At 34.1% G+C, this 24,083-nt stretch overlaps 2 protein-coding genes across 8 annotated transcripts in view; both read left to right on the forward strand.

The window, feature by feature from the left end:
* The window catches only part of LOC118197969 (FGGY carbohydrate kinase domain-containing protein), a 78,092-nt gene that overhangs the window by 2,574 nt on the left and 51,435 nt on the right, over positions 1-24,083 (forward strand). For all 7 annotated transcript variants that reach the window (XM_035369550.2, XM_035369545.2, XM_035369555.2 and 4 more), the window contains exon 3: positions 5,789-5,900. In XM_035369550.2, the coding sequence (XP_035225441.1) occupies positions 5,789-5,900 (112 nt within the window). The remainder of the gene's footprint in view (positions 1-5,788; positions 5,901-24,083) is intronic.
* On the forward strand, positions 5,909-20,607 carry LOC146995030 (uncharacterized). The gene is made up of 5 exons (XM_085825241.1): positions 5,909-9,780; positions 9,878-9,946; positions 11,306-11,383; positions 11,621-11,686; positions 20,433-20,607. Exons 1-5 carry the CDS (start codon positions 9,635-9,637, stop codon positions 20,434-20,436), a joined length of 363 nt encoding a protein of 120 aa, XP_085681367.1. The 5' UTR covers positions 5,909-9,634; the 3' UTR covers positions 20,437-20,607.

Consider the following 24,083-nt stretch of genomic DNA (forward strand, 5'->3'; position numbering starts at 1 on the left):
AATGAGTATTAATTTTCAAAATTTTCACAGGACTAGTTTCGATAGTTTTACCGAACCACCATCCTCAGCTGCAAAACCACAAATGATTTCAGCATTTTTCATCATTTGTGGTTTTGCAGCTGAGGATGGTGGTTCGGTAAAACCATATGATTTCAGCATTTTTCATCATTTGTGGTTTTGCAGCTGAGGATGGTGGTTCGGTAAAACCATCGAAACTAGTCTTGTGAAAATTTTGAAAATTAACGCTGATTTTTGTTGTTTGACTTGTGAATTAGTACTTATTCGGCGTGTGTTGTTTGTGTCTCAAATAATAGCACATTAGCTATTGTATATTTTATGTCTCTGTCTCAAAATGCTGATAAAATCTTATAAAGATAATTTATTAAGTTTTAAAGTTAAGGAAATCCTTCTGATGGTTAGGTAATTTGCAGTATGGCAAAGCACATATCTATCTAAGGATAGGATGCTTTTATTGCGGATTTTGTAAATCAAACTGGCTCATATCCACGCTACATTAGAGGAAAACCGCAAAAGCTAACTGTGCCATCAACCTGTTTGGGATCAAACCTTTGCCGAAATACAAGTATTCAGCAATCTTAATTATTTACCCACTGGTGGGAAAGTTTTCCTGATGTTTCAACATAACAATTTTATTTGTTCAAATATGACAATTTTATTCAAATAAATTTCAGGGTATCCCTTGGTAACATTGGTGTTTTTTTTTTTTTTTTGCGCCATTCTTGTTTATGCCCAACATCCTCTCCAGTAAAATGACATCCAAAACATAATTAAAACAAATATATAATCTTAATAAACTGCATTTTAAATGAAACAGTGAAATAACATAAGAAAAGAAATACATGTTATCTCAGCTACACAATACCAAAAAGAAATATTGACTTACCTAAGTTAGAAATTTCTGTGTCTTCAGTCTGTGGCACACGCAATTCCTTAACAGCACCCAAAAAGTTTCTAAAATTATCTGAACTAGAATCTGTATACTGGAGTCGCCACATAAATTCACAAAATGAAGAGTAAAAAATATTGTCTGCAGTGCTGGACTGTCGGCGGCATTTGTTGCATGAGCCTTTCTTGTGACAAACCCATTCAAAGCCGAACAATTTTTACATTCGATCATACACATTTCCTTCGCACAAACAAAACACTTATAATGACTACTAAGTAAACCTTCATTTACATGTCAGTCAATTAATGCTTTTTCCCCCTTTCGTTCCAAATCGTACAGAAACTTCAGATTAATTTTATCACATTTAGCCATTTTACGCTGTAAAGCACAAAATAAGTGAACGTGCTTCCTAACCAACATCCAACACATAAATAAGCCCTTACAAATGCTATAACCATGAATAAAAGAACAACTTGGCGATAATCCAAGGGGCACGTTAAAATGTAGACTAACCAGTAAGTATAATAATATTCTAACAATAATACTATGCATTGAGTTCTTTCAATAACTGTGAAATATAATATTATGGAATATGATTTAAAGACTTCAGAATAGTTTAAATTTATTTATTTGACTATGGCAAAGCATGCAAGTGCTATCTGCCTAAGGGAAGGGATGCCTTTGTGGAGAACTTTCTAAGAAAAGCAGTTTTGTATTCACATTACACATGGAGAAGACCACAAAAGCCAACCATATAGCTAGCCTATTTGTCTGGGTTGAACTCCCAGTACTCAGTAGTCTTAAACACTCAGCCACTGGTAAGTTGAATATTTTAATATAGAATACTTTAAAATTCTTCTAAACTTGTATTTTTCTAAGCTTCATTAATAGGTAAATTTTGTATGCCTTATGAACCTATACTTGGAAGAAATTACAAATTCAAAACAACGTGATAATTTAGAATTCTTTATTGTAGAATTTTATTTTTCCAATATTTTGAACAGAAACTTGTCTAGGATAAATTTAAAATTTCTCTTACAGTTTGCAAAAATAAACAGTCTTCTCATTTCAAACTGAATTCAAAGTGAACAAATTAAAAAAATAAGTTACACCTTCATGTTAAAGTTGAATCTAAAGCCATTATATTACTTTATTTTTATGAAATCTGCAAAATTTTGGAAAACATACCGTCTGTTTTATTACAATAGCCGATATTAATTCTTACTCCTCCATTGCAAAAGAAGTTAATTACATAAAAGAACTTGAATATTTAATTTGAAAAATATTTTTGACATATTTAAATCAACATGCAGGTTATTTAATAGAGTGTTCAGTCAGAAATTCCAAAACTGGTAATTATGAATAAATCACATTTACCTGACAGGTCTTTCTGTCGATAAAGGCACTGTTCTGAAGTCGATCATGAGTCATAGACTAGATTATGATCCATATTTATGGTACAAACATTTATTACAGTTTATTTTACAGGAAGAAACATTCATTTTCAATTTTACAGGAAGAAACATTTCAGTGACGAATTACGTCACAGTCAAAATAATGATAGCTATCATAAAAGTAAGTAATTGTATACTAGTGAAAGACAGGAAGTTAGCTACTCAGTGATAAAAGCTGTCGTCAGAATTATACTTTTCAAGGTGATTGCCTCTAATTTAAAGAAAAAGAAAAGCATATAAAATAAAATGATAATAACTTTTTTTGATGCCAATCCTCCAAAGTCAAAAACAGTAAATAAATCATGGAGGTTTGCCACTTGATGCCGAGAATGGCTCATAGACTAAGTGTTTCTGATGTTTTATGACTTTCAACTTCCTCATGCAAAATCTCTATTGCAATACTTTACTAATCAAAATCTAAAATCTTATTGCTTTAATTTATCATTTAATAGTAGAACATAAGTTTTTGGAATATAAATATTGGAATATTTACATGCTCACCTGAATTACATTGCAAGAGCAATGCTTAATACAGTCAAAAGTCGTTAATTCGGGCACCCATAATCCGGAATGATCTATAATCCGGACCTCAAAGCTACAAACTTTCTGTGCATGCGTCAAGACCTTTACGGCTGCGAATAGGCGTGTGTGCGTGCGCAAAATACGTTTACGAATGCGCGTTTAATGTATAACGGACGGTATAAGCTAAAAATTATCTAATTCAGTTAATGTTGCAGATTGCGTTGTTCCTTAATCTTTGAATTGGATTCAGCTTATTATTTTTTGCAAACTGTTAGAGCAATTTTATAAAAGTAAGCTTGAACTTTCGATTATGTCAAATAGAATTTCTGATATATATTTACTAATATGTAAAGGATCTACAAAGTGAAAGTATGTTTCGAAGTCCATTAAACAAAAAGTGGAATTGCTGCAAAAAATTGATAAAGGCATATCCTTTGATTATCTAAACTTTAACGTTTGTTTATCTAAACTTTGTTTATCTTTAATGCCGCTGCGCGCAATGAATTGGAAGTTGATCAGTCAGCACTATCTTTATCTCCAGGGCAGATGTTTTTATTTTATTTGGCTTATAATTCCTTACTAAATGTAGTATTTCATCTGGATGTACTCCGTCTTTGATATGATATAAATCAAATTCCTCGTCATTATAATTCACTTCCGATAGCGAAAAAAGTGACAGGTTATTGAAAACGAAAAAATTTCGATTGACAAATTAGTCGGTATTCTCGACACAGCAATTATAGGATTTGAACAGCGGAACTTTGTAACTGAACAAGAAATTATGTCTGTTTATAGAATTAAAGAGAATGTATTATCACATAAAAAACGAAGCAACTTAAACAACTTACATTGAAAGAAATGTTTAATAAAGTAAACAAATAAATATTAAGCTTTTTTTTTTTTTTTTTTTTGTAAATTTTGATACCCTTTAGATCATAATTGTTCTTTATTTCATAAATTACGGTTTCATATTTTTAATTTTATAATTTCTGCATGCCATCTTACCAGATTTAAACTGATGATCTATAATCCGGAAAAATCGATAATCCGGAATCGCCGAAGTCCCGACGAGTCCGTATTAACGACTTTTGACTGTACTCCATATTTCAGAAATATTCAAGCCATCAAATTAGATGCATTTTTTTATATAAATTGTGGTACTTGTATGTTACTGTGCCAACACATGAAACTGATGTCAAGCAAGAACATTTAGCGCCAGTTAAGGATTAAGTATAATATCTTGGCTTTTCTTTGATGCAACCTTGAGTGATTCTCAATAAGCCATGTTCTGTTTTTATGAATGATGATATAAATTAACTGTTATTGCTGTATCTGTCTCATGCATTTTGGAAAAAAAAAAAAAATAAAATAAAATAAAATAAAAAAAAAAAAAAATTAAAAATTATCTTCTGCTGAACAGCAAGCATTGGATTATTTTCAAAGTTATTTAATACCACCATAAAGAAACAAGTGTATTAATGGACATATAATATATATAAATGTAAATTTTTAATAATAATAATAATAATTATTGAATTTTGGCAGATGACACTTTTAGATTGCTATAGAAACAAATTACATGCATTTTTGTTTCCAACTGTTTATGGTGAAATTTAACATGAGATGCAAAAATAAACATTTTTAACATATCTTACTTTTCTGTTTTCATAAGTGAAAGAAAGCAGCTGTGGCTCAGGAAGAGATATGTGAAGTTTATGATGTTAATTGCCTAACAGAGAACACAAATATCAGAACTGGTTTGAAAAATTCCATTTTGGAGTTCACTGATGGGAAATGAAAAACATTTTCTGGAGACTAGCAGTTTCTGGAGATGACTCAAGTTCTGTCTGACTTTCTGAATTTGATGATGACAAAATTGAAACCATAATTGAATCAAATCATCATATAACTGTGCAAGATATTGCGAAAAGTTAAATGTATCACGCACAACAATTGAAAATCAGTCTTTTCACAAAAGATGTCTTCGCCTCATTAAGAAGCTTAATATTTGGGTTCCACATGAACTAAGAGAAATTCATTTTACATAACAAATCAGTATTTGTGATATGCATTTCAGATGTAATGCAGTTGTCTCTTTTTTGAAACGAATTATCACTGCTGATGAAAAGTGGATTGTCTACAATAACATTAATAAAAAAAAAAAGAATCATGGTGAATCGGCACAAATCAAAAGCTGAATTGTATCGGAAGAAATTAAGCTGTCAGTTTAGTGGGACAAAGGTGTTGTGTATTTTGAGCTGTTTCCTAGTACTTACACAAGTAGCAATTGGAGGAAGCAGTTCAAGAGAAAAAGCCAGAATTGGCAAATAGCAAGGGAAGCATGTTCCACCATGATAATGCATACAATCTGAAAAACCTTATCTTAACCCAGTGGCATAACTAAGGATTCCAGTGCCCAGGAACAACTGAAGAATTTGTGCCTCTTTCTGTGTGCCAAGAATGGAAAACATTTTATTAAAAAATTTCGTAGCATCAATTTGGCGCCTTCTGGATGCTGCACCCGGGAACAGATGTCCCCTCTTGCCCCACCCTTGCTACGCCACTGTCTTAACCGGATTTACGTTGTGGTAAGAAAATGCAAAGGAGAAGTAACAGTAAAGATCTAAATCATAATAACTGATTAGATTAATATAATGGAACCTTACAGTTTTAATCTATATCTCAGAAATATATTCCTCCTTTCCATTTAAAACCATACTGAATATTAGAACTACGTATAGTTTTTGTCAACTTTATGCATCAAAAGAGATTTTAAATTTACTGTACTGAAGATGCTCATATGGTATTATCACTTCTGTTATCAAATTTGAATTTTATCATATTTTATGTATTTTCATAAATAACTGCATATTTTAATATGTCATTTTCTCTACACATTTTGCAGGATATCACTAAGGATGTTGATCCTAATCTAGTTCATGGCATTGGTTTTGATGCAACCTGCTCCCTTGTAGTGCTTGACAAAGAATTTAAATCTGTCACTGTAAGCAAAACAGGTGAAGACTTAATAACAATTATAATTATTATTAATAGCTATTGAAATAAAATGTTCTTTCCCCCCCATGATAGGTTTTGAGAAAATTTTAAATAATTTGCTTTTATTGCAAAGTGAATATGTGGAATCATGAAAATTTTCAGTAGTTGTTTAAATTAAGTAATGAATCAGATATGGATCTAAAGGTGAAATATGCATATATTTTATATACTCATACTTGAAATGCCAGTAGATTGTTAGCTGTGTATTGGTGGGTATAGCTAACAAACAATTGCCAAAGTGAGATATAAAATTTTTATGCAAATAAAAAATTTTGTTAATGAATAAAAGTTTGAAAAAAATCATATATCATATTTTTAGATTTTCTGAAGTAAAAATGTGATAGAAATGAAATTACATCTAATTATACTTCCTAATTCACCTAAAAAAATTCAAATTTTATTATACAGTGTTACTTCTATATATATATCATTAATTCCAGGCTCTTGGATGTATACCAAATGAATTAGACATACAAAGACATATATGTCTAATTTTCCAATTAGACATACAAAGAGAAAATAATTAATGTGTTTTTATCATAATACTATTGTTGTTATTATAATACATTTGCATGCATACAGGTTTGTAATAGACTGAGTGCACACAGGTCCGATGATAGATTGATAAAATTTATTTTATCCACAGAAACACTTCAGAGTTCTGAAACTTTCCTCCAAAATAGTCATACAGCTCTTCACAGTATTACAGAGTGCAATCAGTAGTTACACTTGAACTACTAAAACTACTAAAAATGTTAGAACTACTAAAAATGTTAAACACAATGCAATTCATAGTGCATCTAGGCAGTGAAGCTAAGTGGAGATATCTCAGTACTCCAGACTAATGCTGAACTGACAACAAATGCAAGCAGATGCTCATTCTGGTCTTGTATAGTTTTCACCCGCCTGCCGAGATATTTCTAATACTTCTTGAAATCACTGGAGGCATATGAGGGCCAGATAAGTTTACTGCTACATGTGAAATCAATTGCAGTTATTCAATTACAATACCTGTTATGAGCGATACAGGATTAGAACAAAATGTTATAAAATGGGTGCCACGTTTGGCAAATTTTGGCAATTTCTTCCCAAATTAGCAAGCTAGCCATTTACTCAATGTTAAATAGACTTGCCCATGCATTCTTATTTTCCGGCATAGCATCATCTTTCTGGATTTTCATGTTACATTATATAGAAAAATACAACAATTTCACCTATAACTGCACTAAAATAATCTCTTTATGTACAAAATTCGTAACAATACTATTTAATACTAAAATACAAATGCAGTGGCTAAAATATATACTGTACATTAATGAAGCACTGCACATGATACTGTACATAAATTTTTTCTGCTATCCAGATCAAAGGCAATTTTTATAACGGAATCTGATGTCTCTGGCCTTTGTCTGGTAATTGATTCCACTCCTTTCACAGTGTTACCTGATTTAATAGTATCTTCATTTTTCACAGTCGTAGACAATACCATATTCGGCATATGGTATGCAACAGTCAATTTTAGATATGCACGCTCTCTTTATACTTTTTAACAGTATCTTTTTTTGATGATTTATCATGATGATCCTAGCACTTTTCTTTGTCTCTTCTAATTAACATTACTGAAACACATTGTCAATGAATTTACAAAAAATTTTGGAAAAAAAACACAAAATCACTTGAAAATTTAGAGTTAATAGCATGGGCTGTGTACTGAATAGTGCCAACAGGTATGCTGATGCTCATGAGTAGTCATGGCATTGTCTTGAAAGATGTAAACAAGTGTTGTGTGCATGGTTGTGACTCATCAATCTGGATTTATATTCCAAATAAATACAGTCAAAAGTCTTTAATCCGGACTCGTCGGGACTTCGGCGATTCCGGATTATAGATCATCAGTTTAAATCTGGTAAGATGGCATGCAGAAATTATAAAACTAAAAATATGAAACCGTAATTTATAAAATAATGAGCAATTATGATCTAAAGGGTATCAAATTTACCAAAAAAGAAGCCTAATATTTATTTGTTTACTTTATTAAACATTTCTTTTAACGTGCGGCTGCGTAAAGCATACCTTACTCATAGCCGAAATTAGAAAATTGCAACCAGAAAACTATGTGATTTGTATTCGTGATATTTATAATGACGAGGAATTTGATTTAAATCATATCAAAGACGGAGTACATCGAAATTAAATACTACATTTAGTAAGGAATTATAAGCCGACTAAAATAAAAACATCTGCCCTGAAGATAACAATAGTGTTGACAGATCAACTTCCAGTTCATTGCGCGATGTGCCCCCCCCTCCCCCCCACGCAGAGCAGCGTGAAATTGATAAACAGATTTCGGAACGGTTAGATAAACAAAGGATATGCTTTTATTCATTTTTTGTAGCAATTCGTTTTTTGTTTGATGGACATCGAAACATACTTTCGTTTTCTAGATCCTTTGGGAGCTCCAGCATCGGAAATTCTATTTGACATAATCGAAAGTTCAAGCTTACTTTTAGAAAATTGCTCTTACAGTCTGCAAAAAATAATAAGCCGGATCCAATTTGAAGATAAGTTAATACAACGCAATTATCAACATTAACTGAAATAGATAATTAGATAATTTTAGCTTATACCGTCCGTCATACATTAAACGCGCACGCGAAAACGTATTCTGCACTTGCGCAGATGCATATGCGCAGTCGTAAATGTCTTGCGCACACGAGTAAAACGCCTATGCGCCGCGCAGAAAGATTTTAGCTTTGAGGTTCGGATTATAGATCATTCCGGATTACGGGTGTCCGAATTAACGACTTTTGACTGTATTATATATCAAACAAAGCTTTTCATATCCAGACAGAATGTATACCAAATTGGACATTTTTCAAAGCAGATGTTATACCAAGGTAAGGTATACCTTACCGAGGTTGGACAAATGTATGGAAACACCTCGTAAATTGCGTGTTTGAATTGAAATGTTTTTTTTTGCAAAAGCTGTTGGTGGCACTGATGTGTTTGCTCACTTGTACAACATCCTCAATATGTTGAAAGTGTCATTTGTTATTGAGACTGTGTTCTTTGAAGTTGAGAGTACATCATGTTGGATCTAAATGATTTCGAGCATGTGCAAATTGTTGGGGCTGATATGCTGGGTGCTTCCATATCTAAGGTAGCTGAAGTGTTTGGTGTTTCAAGAAGCAGAGTATCTAAGATTTTAAGGTGGTCTACTACAGCAGCATTACAATACTAAAAATTTTTTTACACGCAGAATCGCTAATTAAGAAACTATGTTGCGTGCAATTTGGCAGAAATATAAAGCAATAGGTCAGTTTTCGAATCACAATGTTAGAATCAGGTTTGAAATGAAATTTACTTAAATATTATATTTAAAAAAAATTAGTTTGAAATACGTAATTTTAATGTGTAGTTTGGAAAGCCATCAATAGATGGCGCTACGAGTTAAAATTTAACATTGTAATCTTATTTCTGCAAAAATTCACGAAGTAATTGATTTTGATATCAGTTATAAATCATATTTTTTTCTAAATAATATTTAGAAGCGTTTCATATATTCCTTTATACACAGTTTTCACTAAACATTGTCAGCTGTCAGCAGAATGACGTTTACGGCAACCCTAATGCATTGCTATTCCGCACTCGTTTTGTTTACATTTATTTGTACTGTGGTCAGTTTGCAAAAAATATGCGAAAATATCAAGGACGACCGAAAAAACATCCTGGTTTTAATAAAAGATCCAGAATTCAGCGTAAACGTCGAGCTCAAGAAAAAAATATGAAATTAAATTCCCGAGATGTGGAAGATTCCGAACAAGCGGATGTTTTCGAAAGGTGAGAAATAATTTATTCTTTATATCGACTACCCCGTGTTTATGATTTCGTAGTAAGTTAATTCCGAAGTAAAATATGCGTATTTTTTTTATTGAAGGTCAGAAATTATTGATACAACTGCATCTGTGTCAAAGGAGAATCATTGCCCGGATGATTTTTTTACAAAGTAAGTTTTTTTTTTTTTTTTTTTTTTTTTTTTTGTATGTGTGTGTATGAGGGGATGCTAATAATTGTTCAATTCTGTTATAATAATTTATTCCTCCATTCACACTAAATTGTTGGGAAATATTGAAAGGGTAAATTCCAATTCACAAGGAATTGCTGAAATAATTGAATCTTTTCAAAAGTATGAGCATGTTCTTGCAATCTAAATTGAATTCACCATCATTACATGTATTATTGGAAATTTTATAGTCATATGTTTGCTACGAAATGCTTTGTCAGTTACCTATGGTATATTTTAACAGGTGTATGTACATTTATTCATGTGCTCGCTGTTCAACTTGCTTTTTTTTATTATGTCATTTACTTGGATGTTAAAACTTTCTTTTAGCGTTGGAACATTTTATGATCATTTAGTAAAATTTATATATAAATATATATTATTGCTTGTTTATTTATGGTTCTGTGTATTTGTCATGTATGCATGTTGTGAAGTGTAGTTTTTGAAAAATATGTCACAAATGTTAAATTCCACCAAAAGCTGAATTGAATTGATATTGGGATGCAGGTAATTAGAAAATATCTGCTGTGTATTTTGAGCGTAAACCAAACTAGTGCCAAGAATGGGACCAATACACTCAGGCTTGCTTAGCCTTTTTGCCATTGTCCAAATTGAATTATCTCCAGTATAAAGGGAGTGAATGCTTTCTCTGTATAACATTAAAATATCTGTCTGATCAAAAATCTACCAATAAGAAACTTTTCATATGTTATGTGACAGACTTTCTGCAAACAGAAGTCCTCAGCTGTGTTCTTGTACATGTTTTTTAATTGTGGTTCAGATGTGTACTTCTCAAAGGAATTCTTCTCATAGGAAGATTGTCTGAACATTTAAAAACTATATTCTGCTTTTAGGGGCCTAATATTTTAGGCCCCTAAAATTAATATTGAAATTTCTAAAATGTTGAAAAATATGTCATCTGGATTCCGTGCAAAAAATATAATCCCTTTTTCATTTCTGCATTTGCAATTCCTGCATTTTCTTTATTCCTACATTTTTTAATTGGAAGGAATTTCATTCGCAGAACCCTCTAATTTATTCTTACAAATCATGTAGTAATGTACCATTTTAGATAGATATAAATAACACATTTTGTAATTTTTCTAAACTGCGGTTATACAGCATGATATAATAGCTACACAAGGTATGGCGAAACAGTATACAGCAATATCTGTCGCACTGTCTGAGATGGGTGGTAGTCATACGTAGCTTAATGCTTAAATTTGTTATGTGTTATTTATTTATTCATGTTTTTTTTTTTTTTATTATTATGTTATAGCAGTTTATTTCTTTCATTCTTAGGTCCGGAAGTGAAAAATTTGACTTTTCTACGCCAGAAGTTACAGCTAATGTTCCTAAGACAAACCAGGCTTTCCTGAGGTAAGTTGGTTTATTTTTAAAATAGATATTAGCTGTGCATGATATTACAGTTACTTAATTATGGTTAACTAATTATGTATTAATTTAGAAGTCAAGCAACCAAAATCAGCGTTATATTTTCAAATAGTGAATATTTCAAAATATGATGCTGATTTTTGTTGCTTGACTCTCAAATTAATACTTGGTCGGTGCGTTATTGTATCTTAATTAAACTAATTATGGTTCTTTTCTTCTCAGTTCTGATCTGGACATTTCAGTTATTGACTCTGACGTAGAAGGTAGAAATACAAGCTCTCTTTTGGGGTAAATATGTATTTCTCTATGCCAAAATTAAAATGTCATCATTTATGTTTTTCTTTTATGGTGTTACATTATGTTGTTTACATACTGATAGCTATTAAAACTGTTAAATATAATATTGTAGCTATCAAAAAGAGGGGGATGAATTTGATTTGTACCAAATTTGGACGTTTTGCATGAAAGAACTTGAAAATAAAAGATTTTTTTAAAAATATATTCATTGAAATCAGTGAAATTTTCAGTCGGGACACTGAAGCAAATGAAAATATTTTGGGGTTTGATTCTTTTGATGGGAGCCTCATCAATAAGCCTACTATCTTTTTTAAATATTGCTTCTTTTTCATTGTTTTCATGATGTTTTATGTTCCCTTCATGAAAGAGATTTTAATAATTTAAATTTTGTTAATAAAATATAACAAAATGAAATCTGTGATTATGTGGCTGTTATTTTTTCCATATATATTTATTTGAGGAAAACCACAAATTTTATTATTTTACAGAATTTTTAAGAAAAATATAAGGATAAAATTTTTTAAATAATTCTGATTACTACCTTTGCTTTCCTCTCATAATGTGCCTCAAATTAGAGCAATTAGACAACAAATTTAAGTCGTGATCTTTTTTTTTCCAAGTTTTTTTTTTAGGCTTAGGAGTATAAATTGCTTATCCCCACAAGACAGTGCATCTTCTTAGTATGCCATCCTAAGGCTCCGTTCACATGATGGTATAAATGTCATAGACGCATAATCATAAGGCACAAAATGTGGGAGTTCCATTCACACCTGCGAGAGAGGGTCTAAGCCATAGCCAATTAGAGAAGCTAAATTTGTGCATGCATGTATGTGTCTACAGCTTTCTCTCTCAATAGGTTTTATGTATATGCTCTGATTGGCCGACTCTTATATCAAGTCGGCACAAAGTTGAAAACTTCAAGCTTAATGCCCAAACTAGTTTTTGTGACATAGCAAGGTCTGACTACAAAGCGTTGTTAGTTGGGAATTATGACATTTATACAACGGCTTGAATAGAGCCTTAGAAAGCCATTTGGTAACTGAGTTATCCACCATGAAAGAGTTATTCTTGCCCCTCTGAATTCAGTGTTTACTGGAACACGAACATTTTATACTCAGGTGTAGAGGCCCTTCATGTGAAACCTCCGGCACACAAAGTAGTGACTAATATTGCACGAGCAAATGACACTGCGAGCATGGAAGCAGCAGTTGTGAAGATGACTCATCTTCTTGTAGTAATATACTGGTAATCCAGTGTATTATTATTGTTAATTTATTTGCTATCTGTTGCCTAAATTTCCTAAACCTAATTGCGAATGGGCTGCCTGCATGGGCGTTTTCATGGTTTTCCCCATGTATATGAGCCATTTCCCTTAGAAAGTCCTCCATGAAAGCATTCCTCCTCTTAGGAAGATCAAGTGCTTTGCTGTCATCAAATAAGCCAAATTTAAACCTAATTTGTAATATTTATATATATTAATTATATATATGTATATATATTGTATATATATATATTTTAGCTTGGAGTCTGAGCCTCTTCAGGAGAACCTTAATGATGAATTTCTGTGTCCTGATTCACCTTTAATTATCGAAAGGGAAGATCGACGAAAGGCAAATCCATTACCATCTGGCAGAACAATTTGCAATATGTCTTTTGTAATAGTGCAGGCTAGGACATTAGAGCAACATTCCCTAAATTGTAAATTTGGAGGATCATTTATTTTTAACAAAGTGATTCGACGTGGTCTTGTCACTACATATAACTATGTATGTGATAAAATTTTATGTGGGGAAATGGCAACAATTTGTTCTGATATGGAGAAAAGCAGCCTAAATCAGCTTGCAGTATTAGGTGCGTTATCTACTGGCTGTGGATTTTCACAAGAGGAGGAAAAGTTTAGCATCATGGAAATTCCGTATATGAGCAACTCAACCTTTGCTTCTTGTGAGCGAACTACTGGCAAAATAATACAGGGATGTGCACAGGAAACTATGTGTGCTGCTATAGAAGAGGAAAAAGGGCAGGCAGAACTTCGCAATGATAAAGATAATGATGGTTATCACTGTATAACTGTCATTGTTGATGGAGGTTGGTGTAAAAGAAGCTATGGGCATGGTTACAATGCTTCAAGTGGCATATCTGTTATTATAGGCATGGTCACCCAGAAAATTTTTTTTGTTGGAATTCGCAACAAAGTGTGCCTTATATGCAGTGCTATTGAAGATGGCAAGATGCCAAATAAAGTGCACCTTTGTTGGCGAAATTGGAATGGGCCTTCTACAGGTATGGAAAGCAGTGCCATTGTGGAAGGTCTGAATTATCTCCAGTGTGTTCACAAAATACGTTGTACTCGACTTGTTGGAGATGGAGATGCTAACACAATGGCCAAAGTGAAAGAAAGCGTTTCATATGGAGGACGGGTGATCAAAGTAGAATGTGCTAACCATGCTGTTCAAAGATATCGCAGACCTCTTGAGAAACTTCAGCAAAATACTGCACGCTTCCCCGGGGCTAAAGGAATTGCTGCCCGTAAATTGCTGAAAATTAAAATGCCACTGTTAGTCAGAGGTGCTAGAGTAGCTATAAAAGCTCATGCTTTACCTAGCCATTATCAGCACACACAAGAAGCTATTGATGCATTAGTATCTGACTTGAGAAATGGGCCACATCATATATTTGGCAAGCATGATGCTTGTAGTGCTTTTTGTGCAAAGAAAGGTGCAGAGTTGGACAGCACATACAATGAAATTTTTTCCTCGGGTATGTTGCAAGCTATTGAAGCAGAAGTGGGAAGAGTACTGATATCGTGTAGCAGTACTCTTATTTGGAATGCCACAAATAATCCTGCTGAAAGCTTCATGAGTCAACTGTGTAAAACATCTGGTGGAAAAAGAGTTGATTTTTCCAAAGCTGGTGGCATGAACAGGCGTGCGAGTATTGCTGTCATGGCCTATCAAAATCCAGCACAGCAGTGGCAAAAAAATGCACAAAAAGCTGTAACAGGAAGTAGCCCCAGGACTCCAACTTTGAAATTCTTAGCTTCCAGAAATAAGCGCCATGTAAAACATCTTGAGAGACGTAGACTTTTTGACACTGAGAAGAAAAAGAGAAATATGAGGAAAGCAGGACATATTCAGCAAGGTGGGGATATTTCTTATGGTGATTTTCCTGAGAAACCAGACCTATCAGATGAAGCATATGAATTGGCAGCTAAAAATTTTTTTATATCAATTGAAGTTCCAAAAAAAGATTCTCTTGAGGCCGTAACACGTGGACAGTCATCATCTGAAAGATGGCGTCATGAAAGATCAAGAAGAATATCATCATCCTTTTTCAAAGATGTTGCTGATAGGCGTCCAACAACACTCAGTGCTGCTTTAGTCAAACGTATCATATATAATGATAACGTTTCAACTAAAGCATTAAAGTATGGCTTGGCTAACGAAGCAGTAGCCTTAAATCAATACAAGGAAAAGCACATGGGAAAAAACATCAGACGTTGTGGCCTTTTTATTGATCCTAAATATCCCCTTCTTTGTACTTCGCCAGATGGATTGATAGACGAAGATGGATTACTTGAAATAAAATGTCCTTATACAGCCAGATTCTCAGCAGACTTGTCACTTTTTCAGCAAGCCTAATTCTGTTGGTCTTCAGATGGATGCTGATAATAATCTTTATTTACCGAAAAGCCACAAATATTATTTTCAAATTCAAGGGCAGTTAGCCATAACAGAGAGGAATTGGTGTGATTTATATATGTGGTGCAGAGAAGATGCAATCACATTAAGAATACCCGAAGACAAAACTTTCTGGATCAGTTTAGTTCCAAAACTCGAAAAATTTTACGTGAATTGTATTCTTCCTGAGCTTGTTGATCCAAGAGCACCAAGAAAAATGTCTCTTAGAGAACCGAAGTATATTGTTGATGCTAGAGCACAGAATGAGAAACAAAAACAGGCCACTGCTTCTGTAAAACAAACACAAGAAAAAAGAGAAATTGAAATTTCAGAAGCAGATAAAATTATTTCATCTCCTAGAAAGAATGCAGGAGAGAAAAGAATCAGGAAACCAAAAATTATTTTTGATTTGTAATCAGTAACAAGCCAAGCCAGCACACCGTAACATTTTCTACGTCTGAATAAAAACTATGCCTGCGACAAAGCATTATGATTAAATCCATACCTAATTAGAATATTACCCCATTTCTCTAAAAAAAATATGTTCAAAAAGTCTCTGCTTTCAGTAATAGATACGTCTGATCAATTCTGCCATAATTCTGTAATCAATACTTGAAGCTAGAATCTCCTGTGCTGCACTGCCATTGCATCTCTTTTCTGAATGTTTCATCATCCACTTCTCATTCTAAATATTCCTGTGTGCTTTCATTTATAGCTGCTAACTTGTTGTGAACATTTTCTGCACCACATGTTATATTTTGCAGTGTAAATAATGCGTGCAATCATATATTTTGGTTTTAATCATCAGTAACTTTGGTAAAACTACATTTATGCAAAGAAGACTTCCATAAAGTCACAGTTTCTGTGAAAAAGAAAATAAGTTTGATGACCTCTGTCATAATTCAATAAATAATTTTTTAAAATAGCATCACCTGTGCTGCATTAACATTGGAAAAAATTAAAGTCATCTCTTTTCTGAATGTTTCCTCATGCACTTCTGTTTCTAAGTATTCTTGTGTGCTTTGATCCATAGCTGATAACTTGTTGAGAATATTTTCTGCACAACATGTTACACCTCTGAACTTAAATACTTGCGGTAAAGAAGTATTTTGGTTTGAATCATGTGTAACTCCAATATAAGTCCATTTCTCCAAGGAAAACCTCCACAACGTCACTGCTCCTGATTCAGCTGGAAGGACATCCATACAATGATATTTGAGAAGAAGACATACAAAATTGAGTATTGTGGAAAGATGATTGCTTATATCTTGAACGTAGATGATCCACTTGTCTACAAAACTCATAACCATTCTAAAAAATAAGGACATCAAATTTCAGTGCATCCTGCTCTCACAAGAGAGAAAGGTGATCATTAGAAGCCTTCCCAGCTCCACATGTTAATGCTGCCTCATGTTGCATAATATAATAATACACACACTGGCCAATCAATAAGAAACCTTTCAGATTTTCATCTGAATGCATGCTAGGGATGAAATATCCAAATTTTTTCTATGATGTGGATTATACTTGGTTAAAATGCCAGTATAAGTAAGGTGTAAGAGTGCTTTTCATGATGAATGAAGTAAAATGGGGAAAAAAGGCGGCAGATCGTTCACCATTTGAAAAAGGGGCTTATTGTTGGTGCACATTTAGTGGGGGCATCGATTTCGAATCCTTCTCTAAAAAATGTAACTGCAGTTCGAGCATAGTTTTCAAAGACAGTGATCGGCGGTATCTCCGATGAATTGTACGGCAGAACACGGATTCAACTATCACAAATCGTCAACCAAGGCTCTTCCCAACAAATTTCAGCTAGAACTATGCGCAGCGAATTGCAGAGGGATAGGAATGCATAGTTTTGGTGCCTGTAAGAAAATCACTCAGTTCTGCCGACATGCAAGACTTCATTTTCAGTGGTGTCGAGAAAAGACACTGGACATCTGAGGATTGGAAATGGGTAATGTGGTGGGATATTACATTATGTATTACATATTAAACATAAGTTATGGGTTACCTCATAACTACAGAAGGTTCCTGTTCGCTGCCAGAAAAGGTTGAAGTAATCTGCAATGTAAATTACCGACAATACATGAGCTTTGTTCATTTATGGGCATGATAAAATTTTATCGATGCTTTTTGAAAAATGCTGCAGAAACTCAAGGAGTCATACACGAAATGTTAAAGGGTGATAAAAAAAGATCATTGTAAAGTTCCATGCACAGATGAAGGTGTTTAGTGTATTTAATTATGGCAAAGCACACTAGGGCTATCTGCCTAAGAGAAGGGATGCCTTCGTGGAGGACTTTCTAAGGGAAACTGGCTCATATACACGTTACACATGGGGAAAACCACAAAAACGCCCATGCAGCCAGTACGTTCGCGGGATTCGAACCTCGGACCGAACTACCAGTGTTCAGCGATTTTACCGCTCTGCCGCTGGTAGGCCTGCACAGATGAAGGAATTCACCAGTTTGAGAAGTGCAAATCTGATTTAGTCAATGGTGCCCTTTTGTGTTTCCCAATGGATTACCCTTTGTGTGCAGATACATCAGACTTTCCTATAGGATCAGTATTGCAGCAATTGGAAGAACAAGAACAAGACTGAAAACCTATTGTGTTCTACTCTAAAACATTAAATAATGCACAGAAGGTTTATAGTACCTATGACAGAGAATTCTTAGGAATATATCTTTCTGTCAAGCATTTTAAACATGTATCGGAAGGATGCAAATTCATCATACTTACTGATCACAAGCCACTGTCATATGCATAGAAGCAAAAGAATGGGAAGGCATAACCCAGACAACAACACCAACTTCAGTATATATCGGAATTTTCAACTGATATTCAGCATATTGATGCCAAAGAAAATTTAGTTGCAGTTGAAGTAGTCTCAGTTACTGGCTATGAAGCAGTAGCAGATGCTCAAGAATATAATGAAGAATTGCAACATTTAATGACAGGTAGTGCTTCACTGAAATTTAAATCATCTACATTAGCATTTTGGAAAACATTAAGATGTGACAGCTCAACAACCAGTATCAGGCCTTTTATTTCAAAGCAATTTAGACAACAAATGTTTCATCAAATTCATAATTTTGCTCCTCTGGTATCAGGACAACTGTCAACGAGATGACTGAAAAATTTGTCTTTCCAAATATAAAGAAAGAAATTCACGAATAGACTTAAAGTCCTGTTAATTGTCAAAGGAGCAAAGTCAACAGGCATACAAAATCTAAAATAGCCGAGTTCCAAGCACCTCATGCTAGATTAAGTATTGTGCAAGTTGACCTGATTGGGCCATTACCACCATCTGCTGGTAGGACGTATTATCTGACATTTATTGACCATTTTTCCTGTTAGGGAGAAGTAGTTTCTTTACCAGATATCACAAGAGAAATGGTTGTCAAAGCATTTTACAATCATTGGATTAGCAGATTTGTTGTGCCTAGTTCCATAATCTCAGATCAAGGAAGACAGTTTGAGTCGCAGCCTTTCAAGAGCCTTGCAAAAGTATGTGGTGCTAAAGTTTTACGTTCCACTCCATACCACCCACATTGCAGTGGGAAAATTGAGCAGTTTCTCAGAACTTAAAAAAATGCAATAAAGGCTCACAGCAACATCAGATGGACAGAAATCCTTCTAGGATTCAGAGTTGCAATATGTCCTGATACTAATCACTCTGTAGCTCAAATGGTATATTTTATGCAAATAAGGTTACCATGTGAGTTTTTCAACTACCTACCACTAAAACTAAACCTGAACCATTTGTAACAAATTTACTGTCTTTTATGGATCAGCACCAGTTTATCAACTGCTAACAAACATAAAATATTTATGCATAAAGACTTGAGATCATGTTCTCATGTGTTTGTGAGAACTGATCGTGTGAAAAAGGCACTTGAATTTGCTTATTGAGGGACCATTTTTTTGTGGTGAAAAAATATGATAAATATTTCCGAGTCTTAATTAAGGACAGACAAGTTAACATTTCATTGACAGACTGAAACCAGCTTATTTGTTACTTTCGAACAAATTACTAGAAACAGTGACTAAAAATAAAAAACCATTTCACATTTCATGTACCCAAAATTCTGATATTGTACCTAACGTCAAATCTATTATTCTAGATGGTATGAAAATCAGAAAATGTGTTGGATTTAAGGACTAATGTTTTGTATATTTTGCTATACTTCATCATCTTCTAAATATTAGTAAATATATATCTGCATTAGTGATAATCAGCTGTGAGCACATAGTGCACCATCTGCAACTCATTTGGGTATAAACTATGCTAGTGATTATAATGTCCTTGCTTTTTCCCATATGCCATATGTTGCATGAAATTTTGTTATATGAATCTAGCTTCCTGTGAGGAATTTCTGTGATCTTTCTAGTATGTATGGTCAAGAATTAGGCTTGTGATATACTGTCATGATTTTGCCCACTTGTTCCCTGAATATACTACCATTTCCTTAGGAAGACTTCCAAGAAGAATACTGTTGTGAGTTCTAAGCCTAACTATGGTTTGGAACTGTTTATAATGAATTATTGGGATTCTGCACATGTAATGTGGATGCAATTCTATTTCCATTTAGAAGATTTTCTGCAAAGGCAATGCTTTAGCTGTGAGATAATTCTGTTTTGGAAATAAAACTGATATTTATTTAGATTTGTGGTATTTATAAGGCAGTTTATCAATAGCAGGTAGCATCTTGCCTCTTTGCTTTGATCAGGGCCTGTGCAACCAGTGGTAGTCAAAATTTTATAATTTAGCAGAGGGCACTGAGCAGCAAAATTTAGAGGCAAAAAAATGTTCAGAACTTACGAAGACATCAGCCAGCAGAATTTAGGATATGCAGAGATTGCACTGAGTGGCAGTAGTGCCATATGTTACATTTGCTATCTGCATTATTAATTTGTGAAACAATTTCAGCTGCTTGAAAATGCATTTTTCTGTTAGAAATTTGTATTTCTTGCAATTTCTTTTTTTTGGGGGGGGTCGAGAATATGGTGTTAAAAATATTTTATCATTTTCTTTTTTTTTTTCTTTTCAGGTGAAAATTTTGTGCATGATTTGGCTTTCATTGAGACGTCTCTGGGTCAGGAGTTACTAAGGAAGAGAAACTTACATGCAGGTTGAAGCATGCAGTGTCAAATGTATAAGGAATATAAAAGATGCTGTATATTAGTATAAGTTTGAATAACCATAATAAAAAAATTTCTTGAAAATTGTGTTTTTTCTGCGAGTTATTAAAATTGGAAATAATTAATTACAATATTTATGAAAATTTTCGAAAATAAAAATACAAGTAGTATTTAAAAAGTACTGCAAAACTCATTTTTAAGTAGAAAAATTATTCTCAGATGAAATTCTTTATGCAAAAGGATTCGATTATGCAAAAGGACTTTTTTAGTATTTGAAAGGTTCATTTGAACCCAACAACTGAAACTAACGTATCCCCAGTTTATTGATACCAACCATTTTGTTGGTATCAATGAACCCACTACTTTCTAAAAGCATTTCTGTCAATTACTAAGGGCTAATGAACAAGTGTTGAATTCTCAAGATGAATGTTGCCGAAACAGAAAAAAGTGTACTTCAGAACATTCTGCAGTAGCTCAAACAAAGTCACGGACCTCATCTATACTGTAGTCAGAGAGAAATTATTCCCCTTCCTTTTCTTTCAAAAGCTGAGTTTCCAAACGCACAACGGGAGGCCGTTGCTAAAAGCTGTGGAACCAGTTTTATAGCTATTTTTAGCAACTTGTGAGCTGTTTTTCAGATAACACAGTAAATCTCGGGGAGGGGGAATTTGAAATCATGATCACTGCCGGTACGGCAGAATTTACGTACAGCAAAATTGTAAAATTCAGCGAAGCATCAAGCAATAAAATTTTAGAATTTTGTGGGAAGGGCACTTGACAACAGAATTTATTGCGTACAAAGTCAGCAAAATGCATAGCGCCGTACCTGATTCATGATACAGCAGTATTCATTACCAATAGCAAACTTGTTTGAGGATAAGTTCGAAAAAATGTTTTCTAGTTGTTACCTAAAATCGGTAAACAATAATCTTTGAAAGATTATTCGATTATATCATTACTAATATGGTAAAAATTTGAAAAGCAATCAGAAGCCGTATCTCTAGGGTCTTCAAGTCACGATTTGTTTTTATTTGTTCGAATATGATATTTATATCTCTCTTCCTACAAGTATGTATCTTCGTACGTATAAAGTATCAAAAATAATAAAAGTAATTAATAAATTTTCTCTAGTTGCCCTGAAAACTACATCTGAATATAAAGATAAGAAAGACATCAGTAAATTGCTGTTGTTATTTGCTGATCATAATGGTAATCAACCGAACATGATCACATATACCGTCTTCAAAACTTTGATTTTTATCAAGCTTCATATAAATACTAGGTTTTTGTTAGTCACGTAATTTGACATCCTAAATTTAAGATGACAGATGAAATAATGACTAGTTCTGAATTAGCTCACTCAGGAAGTAAAATTTTCTCCTTCCCGTCAATATAGCATATTTATAGCTCCCAATGATGGCGATCACTAACTAAATATGTTATGGATTAGAACCCTATTGCACTCCATAAGTTTTTCTTTATTCGCTTTATGTGCATGCATGCATGCTTGGTTGTGGAAGAAATTAAAAAGCCCCCCCCCTTTTTTTTTTTACTTAGGTTATTCGAATGTATACGCCAGACATTTATTTGTTGAACTGTAGTTATCATTTGGAACGTGGTGCTAGAGCCGTTGGAGCCGAACCGAACGTCAGTTTGTTTAGAATTATAGAGTTTGATTACGCCAAAGCAGGTGAATTTGGAAAACACCAAAATCGGTCATGCATCCAACTCGTTATCGAGGCTTGAACTCCGGATGAACTACCAGTGTTCGGCGGCTCGCTTGCTAGAACTGCGTTAGGCTCTTTGAATGTAGCAAAGCCACGAGGGTTACCTTCTTAAGATGGCAGGCCTTCGTGGAGTCATTTTCTGAAGGCTTAGATTAGGTTATTATGGCAAAGCACAGTAGGATGCCTTCATGTTGAACTTTCTTAGAGAAATTGACAACCCATACACGTTACACATACAGAAAATTATGAAAACGTCCATGCAGCCGGCCCGTTAGCCTTTATTCGAATCCAGGTCGAAACTACCAGTGTTCAGCGATTTAATTCCTCTACCGCGGGAGGGCCTAATTGCTGAAGGGAACTGGCTTGTATTCATGTTACACACGGTGAAAACAAACAATGCAACCAGCTGATTCGTCTGGCATCGAACCCAAACCAGTTCGAACTTCCAGTATTCAGTAGTTTTAACCACTCGGCCACTGGTGGCGTGTGGTAGGAGCCACAGATAATGTACTGAGTAGCAAAAATCCCTAATAGTGGCCCTGGTTACTAGTAGGATTGTAAGTATATTGGTAATCATCCAATCTACAGCAAGGAAATTTCGGAGCTTAATTGTAAAGTCAAATGCGACACTCCGATAAACGTGGTATATGTTCTGTAATATCTTTGCGTGTTATATACATAGTTTTTTTTTTTTTTTTTTTTCTTTCAAAGTTAGACAAGTTTACACAAACAATATAGGTCGAAAAGGGAGCTGGTCTGCGCCGGGTGAGCCTGTCGGCAGCGTCGCAAAGCGTAATTTGACTAACGAAAAGATCATGCTTTGGATCTGGTGATCTGGATAGTCACTTGTGTTGAAAAATAAATTTATTTCAACAACATAGGCCAAAAATTTAGTTGATCTGCGCCCGTGAGTCCGTCGGCAGCATCGTAAAGCGTAATTTGACTAACAAAAAGATCATTCTTTTGTATTTGGTGGGATTGCCGTGGTATTAATCACAAATAGTATATGGAAAAAGGTAAAACCCTTGACAGTAAAGGATACAACGAGATGCTAGTGCATGTTGACGCTGCTATCAAGGAAAAGAGTCGAATTGAGTTCCGGCGCAGAAAGGTAACGTTCCATCAAGATAATACCATACGTGTCTGCATTCACCGGCTAGCCTCTGTACGGACTCGAAAGGGATCTTTCACCACATGCACCATATAACCCCGACATCGCACGTTCGGACTTTCAGCTACATCTTGCTGGTCCTATCTTCACTTCTGCACAAGACGTCCGAAATGAGGTTGACCTGTGTTTGGACTCGGGCCACCAAGTTTCCGAGCCGAAGGTTTTGAAAAACTACCAAAAAATTGGCAGAAAAGCATAGATTTTTGGTAGTGATTACTATCCGCACTAAAGGTACTGACTGCTTTTTTTTCATAACTTTATGAAGAACGTTCGTGCTTAAAATTTTCGTTACAACCATTAAATTCTGTAATTTATGAATTCCTTCCCACTTCTCATGTATTTATCAACTGTTCTTTATGAACCTGATATTCCTACAATTATCAGCTGTACTTTATAAATCTGATATGTAGAAACGCAATTTGATTTTATGCATTTCAGTATCAAGTGAAATCTTTAAACTAATCGTTCATTATAACACTTTATGTTGTTTTCATTCAAAGCTAAACTCAGATAATGTGCCGAGGTTGAACTACCAGTAATAGGCGACTTTAGCGCTCGCCCGCTAGAATTTAGAGAGGAACTGAGTGCTAGAATTGGGTTAGGCTCTTTGAATATAGCAAAGCCACGAGGTGGCAGATAGCAGATGCTTTCGTGGAGGAAGT

This window comes from Stegodyphus dumicola, chromosome 10 (assembly GCF_044657685.1).
Source record: "Stegodyphus dumicola isolate Sdum_Otavi_A_Nest chromosome 10, ASM4465768v1".
NCBI lineage: Eukaryota > Metazoa > Arthropoda > Arachnida > Araneae > Eresidae > Stegodyphus > Stegodyphus dumicola.